Genomic DNA, 24,502 nt, shown 5'->3' on the forward strand with positions numbered 1-24,502 from the left:
GCGTGTGCGTGTGTATGTGCATGCATGCACATGCCTGTGATGAGGACCTTTAATGTCACTGCTGCTTCGTTGTGATTGGTCAACTCTCAGGATATTCACCACTTTCCGTGACATCACAAGGCAGTCTGAAATCCACAACAGATGTGGAGCCATACACTCACACATACACACACATATAGGATATATACACACCTATGTAGTACATACACACATGCACGCCCACACACGCATGGCCACACATGACACAAACACCTCATCAATATTCTGAGATGAATAAACAGTTTGGCAGCTTGCTGTTTGGGAGGAGAGCTGTTGGAGAGACAGTTTGTCTGTGGTTTAAATCAGTAAAAACAGACATGAGTTTAACAGCTCTGATCTCATATAAACCACTCACTAATATTGAATTCACTGACAGACTAAATTTAGTTTTATTGAATGTTGTAGACGACCAAACAGGAAGTCAATTTATTCTGAGACAGAACAGCTGGTCTATGTTCAGTAGTGATGCATGCTGGATAAAATAGTGGCATGGTCAAGTGGAAACATTCCTTTATAGTTAATTACAATATGCATATACATAATGCTTATACAATTTCTATGGCCAGATTGACAGAAAACACAAACATAGATTAGATTTTTAGAACATATGTAACAAATGCAACTATACAACAACACATGCATACAATATAAAATACATTTAAGGTGAAATGAATTGTTACCTTGGTAACTTTTTCCTGCTTCTTAAAAACAGGTTATCGGCCGGTATTGGTCTTAAACCAATTAATCGGTATCAGTAAAATAATATCGGATTAGATATTTTATTTTATTATAATTATGTTACAAAATAAATAAATAAAAGCCTGAAAAAGTATTTTGTGATGATGAAGGCTGCAAATTGTATCAGTGTTTTCTGGGGAAGCTTTCGAAAGAGTGAATAGTTGGAACATTAAAAAAATATACTACATTCAAGCTGTTTATGTTGGGAATCTATATGAGCCAACATTTCAATAACGGTGCATCCCTAGTGTTGTAATAAAGAGGCATTGCTTTTTTCAAATTCAGCCTTTTTTTCAGAATGCCCAAAATAAAAATAAAAAAATAATACAGAATGAGATCATATCAACATCGGTTATATCGGTTATCGGCCATAATAGCAATTAATTATATCGGATATCGATATCGGCCAAAATGTCTCATTGGTACATCCCTAGTTTTTTCATTCTTCTTAACCCAGATAAGTCCACAGGGCTTGTTTGGATTGAGGTCAATGAGGCATTCAATTCATCGAAACATTTAAAGACAAACAATATTCATTAAAACATGGGTGGGGGCGGGGGGGGTTGGGTAGACTTTTAATTTTTACAGGGGCCAGTCACAATTTTCAGCTACAGTAATTGTACCAGAATAAAGTACAATACAGAATTATTGTCTGTGTTATTCTTGTGTACAAAAATTTGATTCATGATTGAGCATCAATAATATTAATGTAGGTCAATACTTTGGATATGATCTTTGATTCTATTCCATGTGTCTGACTGGAGTCTTTTATCTGTCAGACAGACTGGACTATTTGAAGAGAAGCAGAGTTTCCTGAGTTATTACTAATATTATTTATAACGTTATATATCTGGTGTGGATGGGAACCAGTATATTAACTCATCACACATGTCTGGCTGGCTGTGTGAGTGTATACGTGTGTGTGTGTTATTATGAGATGAATAAGAGAAGATGATGGAGCATTCCCGTTTTGCTACTCACTCCTCAAGACATTAATTGACGAATGATGCCCTCTAGTGCAGAGTACAGTAGCACATTCTGTAAACACATCCATATGAACTCCATATGAACCAAATTGTAATAAATTGAATAGTCATTTATCACCAGTATACTCCTCTCCCCTGGCCCCCATGCACATTATGTACAGCGTCTTTGAGTACTTAGAAAAGTGCTATATAAATCCCAGGAATTAATATTATAACATCCACTGTTCATGTAGACATGCACCCAACTTCAACAGGTAGTTGAATCCAGCAAAAAACAAACAAAAATCGAATCACGCTGATTCGATTGCCAATCTCTCAGTCGAATCATGCACAAAAATGTTTATAAAAATAAAAATGCAATTCCATTTGGGCTGTGCTAAATGTCTGATTTAACACATTCGTTTGGTTTCTCCCAATAAATCACGATATATCCTATTTTTGGCAAATTAATAGTTCATTAATATAACAAAATTAGGCCAATCTCTGTCGAATCATGCAAACAATTTGTTTGTTAAACGACGTTAAACGACATTAAACTCACTTTGCCACTCACTTTATGCATACCCTCTCTACCTCAACATATTGGCATTATCATTTTTTCGATCAATCATTACCATTGATAAGCAGAAACCCAGGCCCAGGGTACCTCGGTTTCCTGTGTGTGAGTGTGTGCGTGTGTGCGTGTGTGTGTGTGTGTCAGGATGCCGTCACCACGGTGATTCCCTCCATGTCCAGCTGTACAGAGTGAACACTGAAGTCTCCCAGACCCTAGAAACACACCAATCAATTCTGTCAAATAACCATCCATCCAAGTTCTACACAGTGATACGTTTGATTTGGTAAACAGCACTGTCCTCTAGCCCATTTTGGACTGAGGCCGATTCTAAAAATGCCTTCTAAATCCTGACCTAGGTTTTCTGAAAAACTTCAAATATTAATATAGCATCAAAAAAATAATATTTTTATTTACATACTGTACAGAACACCAAAAGGGGCACAGAAGGGTTAAAACACCAAAAGGGATTCCCGTCCAGAATAGGCTAGGGGACAGTTAAGTTTGGTTTGGTAAAGAGCACTGCCCTCTAGGGGACAGTTGAGTTTGGTTTGGTAAACAGCACTGCCCTCTAGGGGACAGTTGAGTTTGGTTTGGTAAACAGCACTGTCCTCTAGGGGACAGTTGAGTTTGGTTTGGTAAAGAGCACTGCCCTCTAGGGGACAGTTGAGTTTGGTTTGGTAAACAGCACTGTCCTCTAGGGGACAGTTGAGTTTGGTTTGGTAAACAGCACTGTCCTCTAGGGGACTGTTTCAACACACCCAAACACATTTCTAGCTCATGTATGAAAAAATGTCTTAAAAAAATAAAAAATATTATCATCATTAAAATCGTAGTGTTTTATCAATTATTTGGGAGCCCACTTGCAATATCCTCACGGCTGTTTGAGAACCACTGCCCAAGGCCGGAGGAAGCAGAGTAATAATGATGGCTTTATATGGTGAACGTTGCTCACCGCGGTGTCCCTGAGCGTCTGGAGGACCGCGTGCTTCTGGTCTGGTTCTCTGGTCAGCAGGTAGAGGAACCCTCCGCCTCCGGCCCCCGCCAGGCTCTGCCCCAGGACCAGAGGCCTCAGGGCTCTCATCATGGCCCTGACGGCCCCTGGCTCGCAGCCCGGAGCCATCACCTTTTTCTGCTCCCAGGACACATCCAGACACACCCCGAGCCTGGATAGAGAACCTGGAGGAGGACAGTCAGATACACCCACAGAAATATGTTTTTATATTGTCTCTGTTGGGTGGAAGCAAAACCTTTATATTATGCCACAAAACCATTTTCAGTAAACGGGAAAGAAAACACGAATCCAATGTCTTTATTATAGTCACAAGCTCGTGTTAATCCTTTTCATTGGTTACATATTTCAAAAGTTAAAAATTAATCATGGGGAAATATGGCTTCCGCCCGACAGTGATGTGGTGTGATATGGTATACAGACACATGCGCAATCATAGGAGAGCTGTGGGCAGTTTAGAAACACGTCCACCAGTGACATCATCGTTAGGCAGATTTTTTTTAAACAAGATTTTCTTAAAAAATATATTTAGATTTGTATTATCGTGAGAACGATGGCTTCCATTATCGCATTGCAACTTTTCAGGAATAGAAATCCTGCAGTTTCTATTAGCTTGGATTCCCCATTGATGATGTCACTGGTGGACGGGTTTCTAAACTGCCCATAGCCCTTCCATGAGACACAGACTGAGTAGGAAAAAAATGCTGGCATTTTATCATGAACCCATTATATGAAGGTAGGTTGAAAAGTTGTGAAGTGATCCTGTAATGCCTTACTGTACCACATGTTGTTTACATTTCTAGCTAATAACGTATATAATCAATCAACAAAAAACAAATACACATTTGTTATATACAATTATATATAGATGTACTTCCTACCTTCTGATAAGGCTTTGGCACACTCCTCAGAGTTGTGGACCAGCTGCTGGACGTTGTGAACGATGGAGGGCAGGCGACTGTACCAGCTACGAACCACGTCCTTGTCCACACGCAACAACAAACACAACAACCACCACATCATCCTCACAGTACGTTGTAACAGCGAGCGACAGCCTGACGTATTTTCCCGGAAGTGTGTTATAATTAATAATGGGACCGGGCAAATATCGAAGACGCGATAGTCAAAAGTGGGTGGAGGAATGTCATGCCGAAAACATTGGAATCGTCGTCCGGTGATAGCCAATCAAATAAATGTGTTGCTTTGTTTACCCTTCACACCACCTAGACGAGGACATACGGTTACGGTAGGTAATACTAATAACAGCAGGAACGCCCACTAGATTTGTTGTTCTCCCGCTGTTAAAACACACCGTCACCATATTATGCACTTTATGCTCCTCTCTTTTCTCTATCCTTCTTCACTGCAATGATTGATGAGCCTACTGTACACAACCACGTTTTTCACCCACCTTACTTGTAATGTGATGTGACAATAAAGATTAATTCTGATTCTGACCACTTACACAGCACACAATGTACACCGAAGCCAAAAGGCATGTTTCCATTTGTGTTTCATTCTATTCTAACATGGAAATAACACCACATTAACCCATTAAGACAGGAGGCCGATTCTACAAATGCCCTAATTGTAAATCAGTAGTTCTCACCAACGGTGTTCTATGAAGCACTTTTGTACTTAGGTGAAGTTTTTATAAAGATCACCATTTCCATTTAACGCAGACCATTACCACACTAGTTGACATGCATAGAAGCAGGGAGGATGCCATCCAGTTTTCACCACACAACATTGCATAGTGATGTATGTGTCTTTGTGCAAAAACGGCAAACATGGTAAACTGATAGCAATAGCTAAAGACTGGAAAGGGAGGTCACGCTGTTATTAGACTTATTTCAAAACTGACGATGTATAACTGACCTGTATAAGGGAAAATGTTGCATATGTTTTCTCTTGTGAATAAATAGAGGATTCTTTTTCCCTGTCATAATTTGTCTCAACCCATTTCAACCTGGCATCCTTTTTGAGCATGTCAGTCGTTATAGGCAAACTGTAGGCAGGGCTTAAGTAGATAAAAGAGATTTGATATGTTGAGCACAATTTAAGTTGATCTAAACTCTAGTCATGACTTGTTGCCTTTTAAACACACAGGCAATGGTTCTTGCTGATTTTCTCTAGAAGGCAGGGCTTACCTGCAGGAGGTTGCGTGCAAGGCGGGTCTTGCCAGTGTAGACCAATAGGAGGTGTTGCTCCAGAGAAACCAGGAAGTCGTTAGGCATAACGATGGGCTCCACCTCCACCCGCAGTGGGAGCGAGGCTTTACTGCGACCCACCTTAACACCTTTAACTAACCCGCCGACCTGGTCCTGCCAACCTCCACCTGCAGGAAAAGAGATAATAAAATACTATAATAGAGTACCCAATTCCTGACGTCACTCGCTTATCCCCTGGGCCACGGAGGTTTTTCTCTATGGAAAATAAAATAACACTGGGTCGTCTTAGAATTGTGGTCCAAAAAGAAACCAATTGTCCTGGCGCTATTGTCAGGGAGGTGGCTCTGTATCCGGTAGTCAGTCCCTCATATTTGATAGTACAGTCTGTTTCTGGTGAAAATTGTATTAATTCGGCGGTGGTAACGGTTGATGCTTCATACTCATAATGACTCAAGCCGCCAGGCTCATTTCTTTTTCCATTTTTGGAACACACTGCGATATTAAACACGTCTATGGGAATTCAGAATGGGGAGACGTGACGTGACCCAGGTAGGGTGCGTAAATTAAGTCAGACTTCAATGCGCTAGACTAATACTACAGTAATATTAATTAATCTTAATCTATTAATCTAATCTATTTTATATGTTATGAAACTTCGTTTCTACGTCTTTCTATCTGTGTGGGAGACAGACAGACCTGTAGTTAACATCTGTTCTTTCTATCTGTGTGGGAGACAGACAGACCTGTAGTTAACATCTGTTCCAGGTGTAGGACAGCATGGATCAGGGAGTCAGTATCATAGCTCCTTCCTGTACACCTATACACCGCAGCTAACAGCGCCCCCGCCAGGATACTGCTGGTACCTGAAGGAAGACCAGCAGTCAGACAGACAGAGTTGCACACAGAACCCACAGCATCCCCAGGAGGAATCAAACCCAGAACCTTCTAGCTGAGGTGACAGCGCTACTGACTGCGCCACCATGCCGGGCCCCTTGCATTTATATCATATCTTACCCAGTCCAGAGCCAGTAGGCAGGAGTGACCAGCTGTGGACCTCCAGTCCTCCTCCCCAGTGAAGGAGGAGCTGCTCCTGCAATGTATGCTGGGAGGAGAGAGACACCACACTGCTACACACGCACACTGCCTTCAACAAGGCTCCTGGAACACACACACGCACACACACATTCAATACTATTGATATTTATAATAACTAGAGAGTTTTTTTTAAATCATACGTGAAATTGTGTGGAGCTACTTCACTGGCCTACTGGCAGCGTACACGTGAAATATGGCACTGATCAGCACATAATACATATGATTTCGGGGGGTCCTTGACATGAAAGCGTTTGAGCACCACTGATGAATCAACATCAGGATTTAGAATTTAATGGGTTAATAGTAATTACCGGTATTATAAACAGTGTCTCACCAGGAGCATGAGGTTGACAGTAATCCTTCAGGTCCACCAGTCTCTCGCACACCGTCTCCGTGGCAACCCCAGAGTCCAGCCCCCCGTTGTGGCTGACCAATAGGAGTCGAGGTTCTGTGATGCGGCGGGCCCTGGCACCAATGGGACGCCTGCCGTCCACTCGCACCGCTACGTTAGTCACTGAACCGCCTTGCTCAAAGGCGATGGGCGGGGTGTCACTCCAACCACCTGAACAGAAAATGGTGTAAGTATGTACTAATTCAAAACACGGAACATCAACAGAATAGAATACAATAGAATGTTCAGTTCTAGACTCACCAGCTAGATCCAGTCTTGCGGGGCATTCTACTTCCTGCCACTCCCCTATTGGCGGGACTTCTCCTTGTCCAATAGAGACAAACCTCTGTGATGACATCACAGCCTGTCTAAGCAGGATCTGGCCCGCGCCTTCGTAGTGACGAGCAGCTCGCACCAACAGGTCGGGCCTGTTCGGGGGCAGTCAACACACACAGTCACATTAAAATCATTTGTCGGACTCTTAATGTCCACAGAAAGAGTTTTAGTACTTATCATGTCTAAGCTCTGTCATGCGCTTAGCTAGATTCCTGCACTGGCAGCAAAGCACTGGCAGCTAAAAAAAACCACTTCCTCTGGACACAGCCCCCAAGGTAGCAACACCACCGGAGCCAGAGGGGCCCTTCACTACCGGAGCCAGAGGGGCCCTTCACTACCGGAGCCAGAGGGGCCCTTCACTACCGGAGCCAGAGGGGCCCTTCACTACCGGAGCCAGAGGGCCCCTTCTCACCTGCCCATCCAACGGACTCTCTGGGCTGCCAGGGCAGTGACTCCACCCCTCAGGTCTCCCGTCTCCAACAGGAAGTAGGCATGGCTCCAGGCTTGATTGGCGGCAGGTCCGCTCCTGAGCCCGCCCCTCCCTCCCTCCCCTGCTAGGCAGACCAGGACGTCAGCGATGCACGCCAGGGACCTCGCCGACACGCCAACCGTCTCAACCAGGTCCTCCGACTGACTTCCCCCACTCCCTGCTGCAACTAGAAAAAGAGACAGAGGATTGTTTCTATTTATATTTAGTTTAATACAGTTCAAATACATTATTTTCCTCTGAGCTTCCAGACGTCTTACTCTTATCAAGTGTCTCCAGTAGCGCCGCCTCCTGTCCTCCAAGCACCGCCGCTCTGAAACATGGCAACAGACTGACGTCTGATTGGCCCCTCAAACTGTCAATCACCCTCCTTCGCCCAGCCATGAACAGAAGCTCCTCCCTCCAGTGGAGCTCCGCCTCCTGGTGGGTGAGCGACATCACCTCTCTCATTGACAGCCTCCATGCGTCCCGCCAGCGCTCCACAGAGAAACTACATGCACCGGTCCCAGCCCTGCCCACTGGCAGAGAAGCCCCACCTCCCAGCAGCCAGGCCACACCTCCCCGCAGCTCCACAAACCCCCTACTGGCCTGGAGGACTGGGAACAAGCGAGCCTCCAGGAGAGAGCGGTGTCTGGCTGAACTCCACAGCTCCTCTGGTCTGAGAGAGAAGAGAAGAGATGGAGAGGAGAGGTGGATACAGGAGGTTAAAAATAAGGAGAAAAGGGGGAGAGGGGATAGGATGTCTTACTGTATTCCAGTGCGTTTGAAGAACAGACTCCAGCTCTGGTTGAGGAAAGTGGAACTGCTGGCGTCATAGGACACCTGAGAAGAGAAGAGAAGAGAAGAGAAGAGAAGAGAAGAGGAATCCAACTGAACTTGCACTAATCAACTGACGTCTTGTAACAGACATGGGTCTACTAATTTTCTCTGTGGAGTACATAGGCTCAATTAACAGATATTCTGGACTGGTATTACAGCCAAATACAAATTAAATGTTCTGTCATTTTATAACTAACAAACACAAACACACGACACGCATTACTTAAATCGCTCAAGCACTCGTTGAAAATCACTCAACAGCCCTGTTCTGAAATTGCACATAATGCAGGAGGCAGCTTTACTGAAAGCAAGCACTTCCAAAATGTCTTGACAGAAAGTAGCTCATAATGACATGCCTACGGTGGAGTTCTATGAACAAACACTTTGCAGATAGAAAGAGGATAATTCAAGCTTTCTGTACAGCTGCAATGTTGGTGAGTTTTACGTTGTTTAATGGAATCAGATAAGACTTTCTGTTTGGATGTATGGGCTGTCAAATGCAAATTGCGGCTAGTTGCCACACTGCCATTAACTTAATGGCAAGATGGCCACTGTGTGTGAATATGGTCTATTGTGGGACAGAAAATCTCCTTTCCTGTGACACCCTGTCATAAAGGGTGGTAGCCCTAAGGAGATAGAAGAGGATGCACTGAAGCACCTTCCCATAGGATTGATAGAATTCTACACTACACTTAGATAGTTCTGGGTCATTTAACTCAGGAACCTTCCTAAGCAAAAAGGAATTCTGTCTTCATACCTCCAGATCATCCAGTGATCCCACTATGGTGTAGACACACATCTTCAACTCTCCCAACTGGACACGCTGTGCCTGGATGATGATGTCCTCAGTCAGTGCCAGCTCCCTCAGGTGCGATGATGATGTAACCTCCAGGCCAGACAGCAAACATCCTGAAGGCACCACAAGAGGACCCTGAGTAGAAAAAGGTTAAGGTCAGTGGTCAGACATATATGTCATTGACTTAAAAAGACATCAATATGTTTATTGTACTGAGAGAGAATACAGCACTTCAGGAGAGACCACCCAGATAAAATATACCGGAGCACTCGACTAGTCTGCACATGTTTATTATTTTGCAGGGGTGACTGACGTTTCAACTTTCGTCTACCTCAGAGTGAAACAAATGTTTATTGTACTACTTCTGTCTCTGGATTAGAATGACAGCTGACATTGACTGACATGTAAAATGGTCAGATTGAAGTGAGCCTCCCAAACCTGTAGATGGCAGTGTTGAACCACTGCTCCGGTTGCCACAGTGATGTCTCCCTCCAGGATGCTGTTAATGACCCTGGCCGTGGTGCTCACCGTCTCCTCTCTCTATAAAAATCACACCCGTGTGAAATGAGGGGCGCTCTTGTCATCGTACATCAATTTATGTTAGCGGACATTTGACATTGCTACATAATGTACATAAGGTGGTCCCTTAGTGACCAAGCGCTCCCATCAACATGTGATTGCTTAGCCGATTTGCTCGTTTACATATTTACCCTTCAATGTTAATGGCGTTTAATGTTTTGTTAATTTACGTCATATTTAGCGGAATTCTGACGTCATTTCTCCGTTCATTGTCAATGGCAAATATTGAGACGGGCGGGGACAAGATTTAGCGGACATTTGACCGGAATCCCCCTTTATTGTCAATGGCAAATCTTGAGAAGTGCAGGGAAAAAAGCTGTTTATAGAAGGGGCTAGCACCCCTTAAAAAAAAAAAAAAAAAACAATACTAACAGCTTTAAACTGGTGACGAACCACCAGTTTTGTGTCATCTGCATTCACCCAACTATAATTGACTAAATACAAAGAAATGGATATTGAGAGCAGAAATGGAGAGATCTCACCTGGATGTGTGATAAAATGTTTGGGACTGTTCCGTTCTGCGTCATACGAAGGACGTGCTCTCTCCCAGAGAGAGTCAGGTAGTCATAGCAACCACCAGCAACACACACTGTGGGAATGATATCATATTATACAACAACAACAGACAGACGTCAAACCAGTCGGCAGCAACTGTTGCCGTCTCTTCATGATCATTCTAGGATAGGATCAGAGGAACTTTGGGCCCTTATTTTCGTGAGAAATGCACGTTTTCACGAGTACATAATTCTAACAAAGGTGACTGATTATTATGGTCATATTTCTAATAATGATATTTAAAGGAAGAACACATATCATATTGAGGGTACTTCTGTGTTGCCTTACCCATACTGAGGGGTGTTCCTCTCAGGGTCTTCCACAGCTCTGCTCTGCCGCTCTTCACCATCGCCCCCTGTGGTCCAGTGGGAGAACTGCAGCCTGCTCTGTCCTCGGTCACAAACTGAGTCTCAGTCTGTTCTGAACACAAACACAGTAAGATGTCCAGGAACAGAGATATCTACGGACAGAGACACACAGAGAGACCAAAACTATTAAAACAGAGAGAGTAAAAGCAAAAAAAAGAAGGAAGAGTTTCATTAATGCCGATTCTACAAATGTCTTCGAAATCCGAACAGTTTCCAAAAAGAAAACCTAGGTTGTGATATCAGTGGTTCTAAAACTTTGATATCAAGGACCCCCCAAAAGTATATGAATTTGACCACCCATCTCAAAATATTTTGTTCCAGGGACCCCCGAAGCAAAGATTTGAGTTGAAAAGTTAATAAATATATTCAAAGATTTGCACAATTTTTTACGATTCTTCAAAGAATACACTTGACTGCTTTTCCGGTTTTAGTTGGTTAATGAATGTGTGAACTGTGTTACCTCTAAAGGAGGCGCTCCAGAGTCCAGGCCCAAGTAGGTGCAGCCGTCCAGAGGAGAAGTAACGTGTGTCTGCAGGAGACGCTCTGACACCTCCCTGCTGAAAAACACTGGACCCGACACCTAGAAAACAACAACCCATGATTTCTGATCCAAAAGGTCTAAATGTTTACCTGGTTTGATTTGGTTTACTTACTCAACAAAACCAATTTTTACGGTGATTGAATACTTTAAATGTTTTTTGTGTCTTTCGCCTTTATTTTATATTTTTTTATGGAGGGATAGACAGTAGGCTGACAGGAAATGGGGAGATTATTAACCGTACAGGAGGTACAGTCAGAAGTTATGCTAAAAGGATAAGACAAAATGCCCTAGAGACTTGTTTCCAGTGCACAGTTAAGTGTGCATATTAAATTGTAATGAATTAATGTGCAGGCAAGAGATACAGTACATGTTAAACAAATGATTATTGATGTATATAGTTGTGTACCGGTATTTCTTAAAATAAATAAAGTCAAATAACGTGTTTGTTTGCATGTTATTTTCTCCATGTTTTGCCATCTAGTCCCTGACAGCCCACAAAAGGTCAACATAGATTTACCAGAGGAACTTTCCCATCAGGCATTGCAGCTTGTTGGATCTGCTCCATTGTTCCTTTGTAGATGATATTTCTTACCTGGTCCTGAGAAAAAACCAACACACACACACACACACACACACACACACACACACACACACACACACACTTAGGGGAATTATTCAGAGTTATGCCTTCAAGAAATTAAAAGTATTTTATAGCAGAAGAACATTGTTGTGGGGTGCCAACTGCCAGGTGGTTCAGCCAAGCAGTGCAGACTATGAGGCCCTCCTCATCTTGTCTGGAATGTCTCTATGCTTAGTTCCCTATCTCTTTACATTATAAATATGTAATAAAAAAGAAAAGCAATGTTGCACTTTGACAACACTTCATCTGTGGTGACCATTGCTTGTTGCCAGCATGGTCACCTTTTATTTATTTTGTTGCACATCACAGATGAGGTGTGTTCAAAGTATAACACAGTTGAAACTTTCAACTCATAGGTCAGTGCTGCACTGTTTTTCCACCATAAAAGACATTCATTGCTTTAATTAACGTAAGCCTGATTTAGACATTGTCGCATGCAGGTGTCACTAGTCAACGACACTAAGCTTTTAGGGTAGTCCCACAATTTGCAAGCCCTACTGCACCAGTCCATCAACATGTCCCCAGCTTCCAAATATAAACAAACAAGCAAGTGATCTTTGCATCCAAGATCTTCAGATGACTAGTCCTCTTCAAGAGTCTAGGTTGAAAGCAGAGTCCACCTCCAACATAAACGCACGCACGCACACCTTACAAAATTAAAGCTTACTCTGCTGTTGGACTTGTTGGAAGTATCTCTAGATAAAGAGTCGTACATCTAAAATGAAATTCTGGGTGAAAAACATAAAAGGTATAAAGTACAGGCATCCACACACATGATTTGCTCCTCCAACTACTATTAATAATAATCATGTGTACCTGTCCATCAGTCAGGTAAACTCCATGATTGGCCGCATAGGAAACTTCTCCCGGAAGTGCTACAACCCTGACACCACAAAACCCCTCCCAACACAATACTGCACGCACACGCACACGCGCGCACACACACACACACACACACACACACACACACACACACACACACACACACACACACACACACACACACACACACACACACACACACACACACACACACACACACACACACACACACACACACACACACACACACACACACACACACAATAATGTAAATGATAAACTAACAGTTATATAGTTAATATCCATTATAAAACAGCTTTGGTTCATACTCGATTCTGATAAGAACCTCTGCTTCTCACTGCTCCTTGTCGCACTTATCTGTACATTATCCCTCACACTGAAGCCTAAACAACATTAATAAATAGAATTGAATATAATATAATAAGATTGAATAGTAATTTACATTACATTCTCACCAAAGTCAGACGGGATGGTGAGAATCATGTCTGTGCTACAAACCCACACACCTGGAGGGCAACCTGTACACAGCTGGAGAAAGACAGACAGACAGGCTGAGTGCCATTGTAGTATATTTTAATCATTTGTGACTCTTATCAAATACAGTAGCAGTGAAACGTTACATTACCTATATACTCAGTGTACAGTAGTAGCAGTGCATTATTACATGTGTTCTCAGACAGACAATGTATAACAGTACTTGTCATGTTACTGAGGTGTACTGAGACAGTGAATAGTAGGAGTGCATTGTTACCTGTGTACTCAGACAGTGAATAGTAGCAGTGCATTGTTACCCGTGTACTCAGACAGTGAATAGTAGCAGTGCATTGTTACCCGTGTACTCAGACAGTGAATAGTAGCAGTGCATTGTTACCTGTGTACTCAGACAGTGTAGTAGCAGTGCATTGTTACCCGTGTACTCAGACAGTGTAGTAGCAGGTCGAAGCAGCAGACAGGAGCTTGTACTCTCTGTTGTGTGTTCTCAACAGACAGCCAACAGAACGTCCTGCTACAGCTACTGTAGGGGAAGTCACGACCCTGGACATACGTAGAGAACACACAGCAGCACAGGACTATATAGAGCAGTGGTTTTCAAGGACCAAGTCAAGGACCCCCAAATTGACACTCTGACTCGACATGAGCCCATTATGTTAAGGACCCCCATAAGAGAAGCACACTCAAAACCCACCTTTTCAGACTTGCTTTCCCTACATAAATCCCCCCCATAAACACACACTATTTGTCTACCTTTTGGGTTCTAGATTTTAAGCTTTTAACTAGTTTATTTTTCTAAAATAATTGCGTTTTTTTACTGTTCTGTAATGCAACTTTGAGTACCTTGAAATGAGCTATATAAATTGTATGTATTATTAGTAATAGTACTTGTGGTGGTGGTAGTAATAGTAGCAGCAACAGCAGTAGTTCTACTAGAACTGAACAATAATGTATTGATTTAAAAGCATGCAATCAAACTACACTGAATTAGACTCACCGTGTGTAAAATAAGAATGTGAGCATTGTCCAGGACATCTGCTGTGACCACCTGGAGACATGTTCAACAACATAATAGTTCATAATTATATAGAAATTCACCAATGTCACATCATTAACATGACATTGACCTTTCACCCCAAAACATAATCTTCTCTTTGTGGCAGCCAACTGATCACTCTCACCAAAAAATGTGTTCACAGAAGCACACACACACACACACACACACACACACACACACACACACACACAAGGTCGTCAGGATCGGAATTCAAACCTGTGGCACGCCGTCAGGCAGGATTACCAGCATAGGTGCCATTTTATCTTCCCTCCCTCAGTATGCGGTTGGTTACAGCAAACTATTTGGATGTGATCATGTTACCAGCTCTTTTGTAGAGTGCTGAGGCTATTTACACCCAACAAAGAAACTGACTGTTCATAAATAATGTATGATTCAGTATTTAGACCAGTACCACTGGTCTAACCTGATTTATGATGGTCTAACCTGATTTATGCCCAATAAGGTATAATGAGGTTGGAACATGTGTTAGCCCCCCAAAAACTGACCAGACATTCTGTTACAGAACCTCATTAATTCACACAACATAGACTTACAAAATGACATAGGCTGGGGACAAAGGACAAATAAACAGGCAATAAGAATTAACAAAAAAACACTAAATTAGTTTAGCTCTTTCCACAAAGAAAAAGGTTTATTAACAAGATTATTAAAAAAGTAAAGAATTTTCTAATCCTTGGAGGTAATAGCATGCATGCTTGTCAATGATCATTGCTCACCGTGTGTCCAGCTCTGGCACTCAGGTGTTCAGCAGCAACAAGCAGGGCGTTTAGCGTGGCCCCGCCACTACCCAGCCGGGCCCCGGGGTCAGACACTGTCAACAACAGCGTGTCTCTGGAGATGAAACCCTGGCGCTGTCGCACCTCCAACTCTGAGCGGACACACAGACAGGAAGTCACAATACAAACACATACCAAAGGATGAAACACACAAACAGAGATGAGTGGATATACTGTACCACACAGAGAGCAACCAAAAATAAATATATGTAAACAATGTCAGGGCGGCCATAGCTAGGGGTTAGTGTCTGGGGGAGCCAGAGGCCCTTGTTGTCCCAGGTACGATTCCAGGGCAGGCCAGGAAATGTGTGTCCCTGAGCAAGACTCTTAGAAATTGCCCTAATTGCTCCCAGAGCGTTGTGGAATGACAGCTCACTGCTTCAAGTAGTAATAGGATGGGTAATTGTAGACACCACAGGACAAATTTTATGTATATATGTTCAAATATATGACAAAAAAACAAAAGCCAGGTAGCCAATTATTATTGGGCATAGGTTATAAATTATGTCTCAAGATATACAGTATACACTCTATATACTATACTCAATAGGAAAGGTCATGGGGTCATCAAAATCAGTAGTTAATCCTGAAATCTTGTGCCCTAGATTGTGATCTAGTGTTCAAAGTTGACATTTTGAGAAAGGACATGAGACTGAGTGTCACAGCACACAAACAGTTCTTCCTCTGGGAAAACACGAGGGTTCACACATTCCATTGCAAGCCACCCAGTATTTTGTTTAGGTATTGTTTTGGGAGTTAAATGTGTTAAAGACAACAATTAGAGAATTACTGGTTGCTCTCTCTAGTCTCACAGAAAGATTCATAGCAAATTCCCCCCCTCCCCCCCGTACGGTGCGCGGTGGTTGAATGCATTTGGAATTAACTCTACTCTGTCATCAATCATGCAGTACAAACAAACGTTTGTCAAACATCATGATTCTTGAAGTAGTGTAAAGTGTAGTGTATTAGCAAATTAGCAATAGCGCTTGCCGTGGATATGGCACAGCTATGCAGTCAGTTTGATTAAAATGATAACAACTCAAATAGAACAATCAAACATCCATCCATCAAGCCCAGTATAAGGAGAAGGGCCACTGACCTCTCTGGAAGGTGTACACGCTGTCTTTATGTTGACAGCTGAGAATGATCACCGTCCACCTGAAGCCACATTCCTCTGACTGCATGGCTCTCTCTTAATCACTGTGTACACACAGTCACAAAGTCATTACAATAGTTACTCGTCTCCTGACTCTCCTCTGACAGCACTGTCTGTATCTGTTTCTCTCTCTCTCAAACACACACCCACCCGTTCTGCTTGCTGTCTGTGCCTCACAAAATTAGCAACGATGCTAATAACAAAAGTGCTGTAAACACCTGTAGTTCCTTTAAATTAACTGTAGTAGACGTCATTGTATAGAAGCTGTCAGTTCCATCAAATAGCGGAGATGATAAAGTGATGCTCTAAGTTTCAACTGTGAACATATAACCAACATTACTGTCTGTTAGGTCTGTTATGTGGCAATGAAGTTCGGTTGAGCCTCTCAAGTTGCCGTACTGGTGGTTAGACCATGTGCTTTGCGTTCATGTTGCGGATGGATGCAGTAGAGCGGATACGGAAACGTCTGTGTGCGCTTATGCATTTTATCTGTGGAAATGACCGGAAACAGTAAGAGTATGTGGATGTGATTACTGAACACAGTAAATGGAAACAAGGCTTTCCAAAGATACTGTGGAGTGTGGATGAATATACTTGATTTTTGGCTCTAGAATACTTCCCCGAAAAATAGATTCCTAGAAGCAGTCTCGTATTCTGTCTAGGTAAGTGTTAGCTCTGGTTCAACCAGAGCTAGATAAGTGTAAGCAATCTGTTTTTATCCCATTTTATTAACACAATGCCTTCTGTTCTTTGCATGCGATCATTGGACATACGTGTAAAACACTTTATATATTATATTGCTATTTACTACCAGTATTCTGGTTCAAGTAGCAACATACAGCCTCTGGGCTTTAGTATGGACAGCAATGATCAGTGAAAATATTGCATTTTATTTATTACTTAAGACACTGCATATAACTGTTACACATCTAGAATAACCAGATTCAGATTTAACACGTTTCAAATTGGCTTACAGTAGTCATATTTTGCTTGCTTTAACCTGTTCTTCTGTTCTGTCAGCTTGACCCAAAAAACAACACTACAGTACCAATTCATAAAACTTTTATTGAACTTCTATACAAAATGAATAGAGCAGTAATTTATATACAGATGTACAGTCAAGAAAAATACACTTATAGAACGGTCAACAACTGGCTTCAACATATTAAAAGCAGAAACGCAGACATATTCACTCATCTTCTTCATCGGGCAGAGGTTTGGACCTGAGAGAATGGAAACAGGAGGAGAACATGTTGAATGTGTTGCATCATGATAATTTCCTCCTGCAGTAGGTTGATAGCTGCAGTCAATAGTCTACACACACATTACAAAGCCCTGGCCTGAACTGGCAGTTTACGTCATTTGTCACCATTTCGAGTCACATGAACCACGTGACCGGTGCCATTTTCTGCACCCTCAATTGCGCAACTCTCCTTCAATGGCTCTGGGTTGTACAAACTGAACAGGTGCTTGTTCGCGAGGGTTTGATAATGAAAATACAAAAAGAGGTCCAAGGCACTCCCATAATTGTGGTACCCTGATGAAGGCTTTTACAGCTAAAACGCATAAGTCTGTCTTTTTTTAATGCTGCTTCAATAAAGGCTTTTTTACTTGACTGTAGCAGAGTGCCTTGGACCTCTTTTTGTATTTTCACAAATCAACTTTTAAGAAACAACAAACATCATACAAACAACAAACATCATATTTAACCACATAAGCTGCATTCAAGTTTTACGGCACATTGTTGTGAGCTTGCATATGAGGCCATTTCTGAAAACAAGATAGGGATGCCAAGTTCAAAGTGAGTAAAAAAACACTGGCTGCATAATTGCAGATGCCAATGTAGTGGTTAAAATAAAGTCCAATTATGACAGATGTGTCCGGCTCTAATTTGGACAAATCAGCCTACATACCTCTTCTTTGAGACACCTGCTTCCTCGTCATCCTGCTCCATGGGCTCGTCTTTCTCCTCCTCCTTTGAGACACTGCTGCCTCTTTCTTCCTCATCATCATCATCCTCCACTATGGCCTGCTTTTTCTTCTTCTTTGAGACACCACTGCCTCCTGCATCCTCATCTTCCTCCTCCTCCTCCTCCTCCACGATGGCCTGCTTTTTCTTCTTCTTTGAGACACTACCTCCTGCTTCCTCATCATCATCCTCCACGATGGCCTGTTTTTTCTTCTTCTTCGAGACACCGCTGCCTCCTGCATCCTCATCTTCCTCCTCCTCCACGATGGCCTGCTTTTTCTTCTTCTTTGAGACACTACCTCCTGCTTCCTCATCATCCTCCTCCTCCTCCTCCACTATGGGCTGTTTTTTCTTCTTCTTTGAGACACCACTGCCTCCTGCTTCTTCATCATCATCCACTATGGGCTGCTTTTTCTTATAATTCCTTTTCTTTGAGACACCACTACCTCCTGCTTCCTCATCATCCTCCACAATGGTCTGGTTTTTCTTCTTCTTTGAGGCAGACTTCTTTGAGACACCGCTGCTGCCCCCTGCTTCCTCATCATCCTCCACGATGAGCTTGTTTTTCTTCTTTGAGGCTGCCTTTTTTGGGACGCGGCTGCCTCCTGCTTCCTCATCATCCTCCACGATGGGCTGGTTTTCCTTTTCTGGTATCCGTTCAGGTCCACCGAAGAAAGAACCGATCCCCTTCTGCCAAGTGGGCGTGGGGCGTGGACACACCGGGTTACCACCCGCATATTTGTTGTTTTTGCCTGTAAAACAAACAAAAAATATAAAATCATGTCAATCAATATATCTCTGAACTGTATTTTTATTCCACTTTTCAGTGGGAATGAATCTCCAGGGGCAATTTTGCCTTATAGTCTGTAGCTCATATATTTTCAGCATTCCAAACAACTCCAGAATCCCTCATCACAGATTCACAAGTAAACCTAGCCTAAGATTTAGACTCTCGTAGAGGTATTTTTCAATTCTGACGTCTGCTCTCTATGAGAGTCTAAGTGATCATTACTCATGGTGTTTAAATTTTTGGCTCGAAGACCTATAATCGCTTAACATGTACATACACAAAATCTAAGGCGCTTACGTTGCTTCCCCACTTCTCAGCTTGGCCTACGTCCTGCGTTTGAAAGTCTAAGGTGCGTTGTTTTCTATAAAAAAGGTGTTTTGATACACTGTCTCGGAATCTGGCATCCATCTTGGATTTCACTCCATTGTAAATGCGCAACAGAACATTGGCCGCTAGGGGCGCGTCCAATGTTCTGTTGCATTTAATTTTTTGGGGGGCGGAAGTTGCAGGATTTTGGCGGAAGTACCGATCAAGGAAATTACGTTGATGCTTTAAAAATCAGTTTACATTCTCCGTGAATGAAACAAGTGTTGTGATTGGTTGGAAAAATATCGTTTCCGGGGGAAATACATCCGACGGATGTTCCGGACCGACATTTCCGCTGATAGTGTCTCTGCCTTAGGTTGTGACCAGGCTTTTCTCTTCGCAGATGAGTAAGGCTGGGACCGAGGCTAGGTGGTGACGATGTCGTCTACATTTCTGAGCTATTAGTCAGGTTTCACCTGACAAAAAAAAATATTGAATACGTTTCCTGTCGGAGATTGACTGAAGAAAATTAAGACGCCCATTTAACACTGGTGAAATGGTTGTTTCTTAACTTGAAATCATTTTGTGCAAAAATAACCCACTGTGGCAATTCAAGGATAAAATACATAAAAAATACAGCAAGAGTCACATTTGCCTTATCACAAATACAGTGATAAGGCAAATGTTATGAACAATAAATGTCTCACCTGGGGTTCCACAGTACTCGCTGCTACTGCCGGCAGCGTTTGCTGATCTGGATGCCCCAAAAGATTTACGGGGGGCTTGTGCAGCCACAGCTGTAAAACGTTAAACAAAAACAAATTAATGGGAGATCCCTTGCATATTTCTCAAATAATAAAAAGTATTTCCACATTTAGAATACTGGAACCACATTACGCAAGCTGATGGGATAACTTAAAATGTTACTGATTAACTTTTGGTTAAATCAGATTAATATAGCTCTTTGTAGTTGGGTGTTGCTGTATAGTAGAAATCAAAAATGTCTATTCACTCAATTTGTACACATCCTCTATACAATTAACACTGTTAATAAGTAGTATGTCACCTGGTAGATTACATTACAGTAGCCTTGGCCCAAGACTATTAGACTATCATAGATGTATTCTATCGATGAATTGTAATCGCATAATTTTAAACATCACTACAATACATTAACATGATCTGTCAGCAGATAGACATGAGTATAGTCCTGTGCCTGCTGTCGCACAGTGACAGTATGAGCAAATAATATCCCAACAGAGCACACACAATCTGCTATCACGTCAATGATTACAAATATCTAACATTTTTTTTTAAGTTGCGATTGTCACCAATTGTTGACACCGTGTTCAATGTTTCTCAAATAGAACAAGGGCTTCTATCTTGTCTACTTTGTGGGTGGCGCCCAAAACTGGCGCGCAGTTTACCATGAAGAATAACGCCAATAATACAATGTATATACCAATGTATATATATATTAAAAAAAGGATCATATGGTAGCCGTGGAGACATTACCGTGGTTTTAGTTGTAAACATAAAGACGATATCAATGCTGCTGCTGAATGACTGTTTCCACTACAGCAAGCCCAACTACAAACTATGTTGGCGGGAGCGACAAACCATGTTTGACAAGTGACAACAAACTAACAGGATTACAAGACAACGTACAAAAGTATCGTATAATCGTATCATGCTTTTTATTATGTCCGTGTTCTAACTGACCTTTAGTTCTGTATGCTTTGTTAAATCGTTACAATATACATAACATTTCCCCAACTAAACACTTCACCTTTCTAAACAAGAACAATAACCACATTAGCATGCATGTCGTTGCGTAAACAACGAATAGTTCACGTTTGTTCAAATGTTACCTTTTCTGTATGTCGCTGGGACGCTGTCTGCTTTAGTTCTCACCATTTTGATCAAAGTTGACTTTACTTTTTTACAAACAGAGACGTGTTGATTTTAATCGGAGCTGCTCGCACCTCGCACCGCTGAAGACAAGAGAAGAAGTGAAACAATATTCAGCAGCACTCCCGCGCCTCGATTTAAAAGAGGAGGAGCATGTGAGGTACGTCATATCCTTCGACAAAACACCTTCAAGTACATTGCCGCCACCTGCTGCTTCAAGTCAGAAGAGGACCATTCAGCTGCAGCATCACACACAAGTGTGGAGAGGAGGTACCATAAATTTAAATCACATCAGCATGAAATGCTGTTAAATACAATTTCGTGGAGAATAGAGTTGACTCTGGATTCCTCTATGGGAATTTGATTTCCAAATAAAATGCCAAATTGGGTTTATTCTGAAAAGAGGCAGTCATTTATCATGTAACTTTCTAGCGTGCGCGCATCCGCCTGGGTGATAGGCTGACAGCAGACTGCTGGGCGAGCGCTGGCGCTTTGGAATGGGGGATCAGATCAACATATCCGCCTGGGTGACAGCAGACTGCTGGGCGAGCGCTGGCGCTTTGGAATGGGGGATCAGATCAACATATCCGCCTGGGTGACAGCAGACTGATGGGCGAGCGCTGGCGCTTTGGAATGGGGGATCAGATCAACATATCCGCCTGGGTGACAGCAGACTGATGGGCGAGCGCTGGCGCTTTGGAATGGGGGATCAGATCAACATATCCGCCTGGGTGACAGCAGACTGATGGGCGAGCGCTGGCGCTTTGGAATGGGGGATCAGATCAACATATCCGCCTGGGTGACAGCAGACTGCTGGGCGAGCGCTGGCGCTTTGGCATGGGGGGTATAAGATCTTCATTTTCGGGCCTGTTAAGAACTGTCGGGCACTAATAACTTTGGGGCAGGCCCGTCTAGAGTTTAAATGGACAGGTATCATATCAGTCAAAAGGGAGACTTCGAAGAGGAAGGATGGATGGGGATTGGGGAAGGATCAACATATCGAATGTCAGAACAGGTCAGCTCCATATATGGAGATCTAAGGGCTTGAGGTTTGAGGTCAGATGTAGAGTCGCTGTCCAATATTGATGACATCAGGGTTCTCCATACAGTATATGGGCTTAATATTGATGACATCAGGGGTCTCCTTCCCTGATGATGTCACGTGATGTCACATGCTCTCTCACCCTGACTAACCAACACACACACACTGACGGGAAATGCACGATTTATAGTTTTCTGCAACCTTCGGTCGCAAGTTCTCGCAACTATACAGTATCTTATATACAAGTGAAAAGGTGTACCCATACTCATTCTTCATGCTCTATCTCCGACCGAACCACACTTTTACCACACATCTCTATATGCAAAATAAATTCGCCACCCTCCCCGAACTGACATAGCCTATTTTTTAGCCGTTCAAGTTTCTTATTTACTCTGCAAATATTACTTTTATGAAAATCACGATCGAGCCAGCAGATAAACGGGTGCCACAACACGCCGAGAAACAAGGAATTTAACCACGCTACTTGCATACACTGCAACTCGCTTACAATTCGCAAACCTGGCAACACTGCCTGCCTCTTACGTCACCAGCTCTGCTCCTCCTGGCCTCCGTAGTCCGTCGCGCTCACAATCTGTCGCAGCCATCTTGCTTTTCTTTTGGATGGGCGAGTGGACATTTAATGCTAATAAATTAATTATAGGTCCAGCAAGCAAATCATGATGGTCTGATTGTGCTCAATAGGTCACAATAACATTCCGAAATTAGGTGTTGTGTTTTGTATGGCATTTTCCCCAGTAGTAGTTGCATATCTATCTCAGCTTTTGCCTGATAGCACACATGCTAACGTCAGCAGCCATAGCAACATACAGTGTGCGCAGACATAACATGAGTTGTTTACAACACAAACACACGGCCTTTTCACCACGCAATACACACAACAGCTCGGGAGTTATTAAACCGAACGTGGACGCTGTTTCAGTGTTACATTTGCTGCGCATATCGGAATAATTGTAACGGCATGCATGATAAATGTAACAACGCTAAAAAACACCATTAAACATATCGTTTTCACCTTAAAGCTATTACATTTCATTGAAGCAACTCCTTAGCATTGTTTTCATACCATGGATGTGATAAGATAATGTATCAAACATAAGGGAAATATTCAATAGGATCGGGTGTACCAGTTTGGCCATTTCTTTTTTTTCAATGGGGCAATACATTGATTAAACAAACGTTTGATTGATTGAGTTGTACAACGTTATACAACCCTAAACTAATTTTAGAATACACTACACAATACAATACAATTTTAGAACATATTTTGCACGTTCCATTTTTTTACTCAGAGATCCCTTTAGCTACACATGTAATATTTCCAGGCAACGGACCTACACATGTCAGCTACCATAAACCACTTCAAGTTATTAGGACGAAATAACTGACAGGAGTGACGGTGCTGTGCTGTGAGTAAACTAATAGGGGAGAGCCGCCAAGGATGTAACATTTTGCACGTTTCATTCTTTTACTCAGAGATCCGTTTAGCTACACATGTAATATTTTCAGGCAACGGACCTACACATGTCAGCTACCATAAACCACTTCAAGTTATTTTTTTGATAAAACAGGTCGGGAGTTATTCAACCGAACGTGGACGCTGTTTCAGTGTTACATTTGCTGCGCATATCGGATCAATTGTAACGGCATGCATGATAAATGTAACAACGCTAAAAAACACCATTAAACATATCGTTCTCAGCTTAAAGCAATTACATTTCATTGAAGCAACTCCTTAGCATTGTTTTTATACCATGGATGTGATAAGAAAATGTATCAAACATAAGGGAAATATTAAATAGTATCGGGTGTACCAGTACCAGTTTGGCCATTTCTTTTTTTTCAATGGGGCAATACATTGATTAAACAAACGTTTGATTGATTGAGTTGTACAACGTTATACAACCCTAAACTAATTTCAGAATACACTACACGATACAATACCATTTCAGAACATATAATATTGGCCAATATGTCAAATATGTAAATATTACATATAATGGCATTGAATGGAA

The 24,502-nt window shown here is 42.3% G+C and overlaps 2 protein-coding genes across 4 annotated transcripts; both read right to left on the reverse strand.

Moving 5' to 3' along the window:
* Nucleotides 1-53: 53 nt before the first annotated feature.
* fcsk (fucose kinase) lies at nt 54-16,787 on the reverse strand. 3 transcript variants are annotated; one of them, XR_013963971.1, is made up of 25 exons: nt 16,602-16,787; nt 16,395-16,495; nt 15,236-15,387; nt 14,439-14,489; nt 13,859-13,984; nt 13,405-13,477; nt 12,923-13,020; nt 11,984-12,064; nt 11,386-11,505; nt 10,846-11,017; nt 10,485-10,591; nt 9,862-9,963; nt 9,385-9,558; nt 8,557-8,630; nt 8,069-8,466; nt 7,734-7,977; nt 7,247-7,413; nt 6,929-7,156; nt 6,514-6,657; nt 6,243-6,362; nt 5,479-5,666; nt 4,210-4,309; nt 3,272-3,495; nt 2,410-2,531; nt 144-192 (listed from the first exon to the last, which is right to left on the reverse strand). XR_013963971.1 is itself a non-coding variant. In XM_080762017.1 (24 exons), exons 2-24 carry the CDS (start codon nt 16,477-16,479, stop codon nt 2,460-2,462), a joined length of 3,294 nt encoding a protein of 1,097 aa, XP_080618143.1. In that variant the 5' UTR covers nt 16,480-16,495; nt 16,602-16,787; the 3' UTR covers nt 54-2,459. The 3 variants fall into 3 exon arrangements, 2 of the variants coding, with proteins under 2 accessions (XP_080618143.1, XP_080618142.1); XM_080762017.1 differs by having other exon boundaries at nt 54-2,531; nt 11,984-12,058; XM_080762016.1 differs by having other exon boundaries at nt 54-2,531.
* Nucleotides 16,788-17,496: 709 nt separating this feature from the next.
* On the reverse strand, nt 17,497-21,555 carry LOC308313548 (uncharacterized protein). The gene is made up of 4 exons (XM_080760730.1): nt 21,388-21,555; nt 20,224-20,313; nt 18,365-19,172; nt 17,497-17,674 (listed from the first exon to the last, which is right to left on the reverse strand). Exons 1-4 carry the CDS (start codon nt 21,431-21,433, stop codon nt 17,641-17,643), a joined length of 978 nt encoding a protein of 325 aa, XP_080616856.1. The 5' UTR covers nt 21,434-21,555; the 3' UTR covers nt 17,497-17,640.
* Nucleotides 21,556-24,502: the final 2,947 nt, after the last annotated feature.

This window comes from Protomyctophum bolini, assembly GCF_963924005.1.
Source record: "Protomyctophum bolini genome assembly, chromosome: 4".
Taxonomy (NCBI): domain Eukaryota; kingdom Metazoa; phylum Chordata; class Actinopteri; order Myctophiformes; family Myctophidae; genus Protomyctophum; species Protomyctophum bolini.

What these genes read in the sequence shown, in the direction of transcription:
- fcsk (XM_080762016.1), bottom strand. Translation starts at nt 16,479, where the DNA reads ATGCAGTCAGAGGAATGTGGCTTCAGGTGGACGGTGATCATTCTCAGC. An exon ending in AGAGTCCGTTGGATGGGCAG is followed by an intron (nt 7,414 to 7,733) that starts GTGAGAAGGGGC and finishes GCCCCCGAACAG; the next exon opens with GCCCGACCTGTTGGTGCGAG. An exon ending in GGAACAGATGTTAACTACAG is followed by an intron (nt 5,667 to 6,242) that starts GTCTGTCTGTCT and finishes CTTTTCCTGCAG; the next exon opens with GTGGAGGTTGGCAGGACCAG.
- LOC308313548 (XM_080760730.1), bottom strand. Translation starts at nt 21,433, where the DNA reads ATGGTGAGAACTAAAGCAGACAGCGTCCCAGCGACATACAGAAAAG. An exon ending in CGAGTACTGTGGAACCCCAG is followed by an intron (nt 19,173 to 20,223) that starts GTGAGACATTTA and finishes TTTGTTTTACAG; the next exon opens with GCAAAAACAACAAATATGCG. An exon ending in GCAGGTGTCTCAAAGAAGAG is followed by an intron (nt 17,675 to 18,364) that starts GTATGTAGGCTG and finishes CCATTCTCTCAG; the next exon opens with GTCCAAACCTCTGCCCGATG.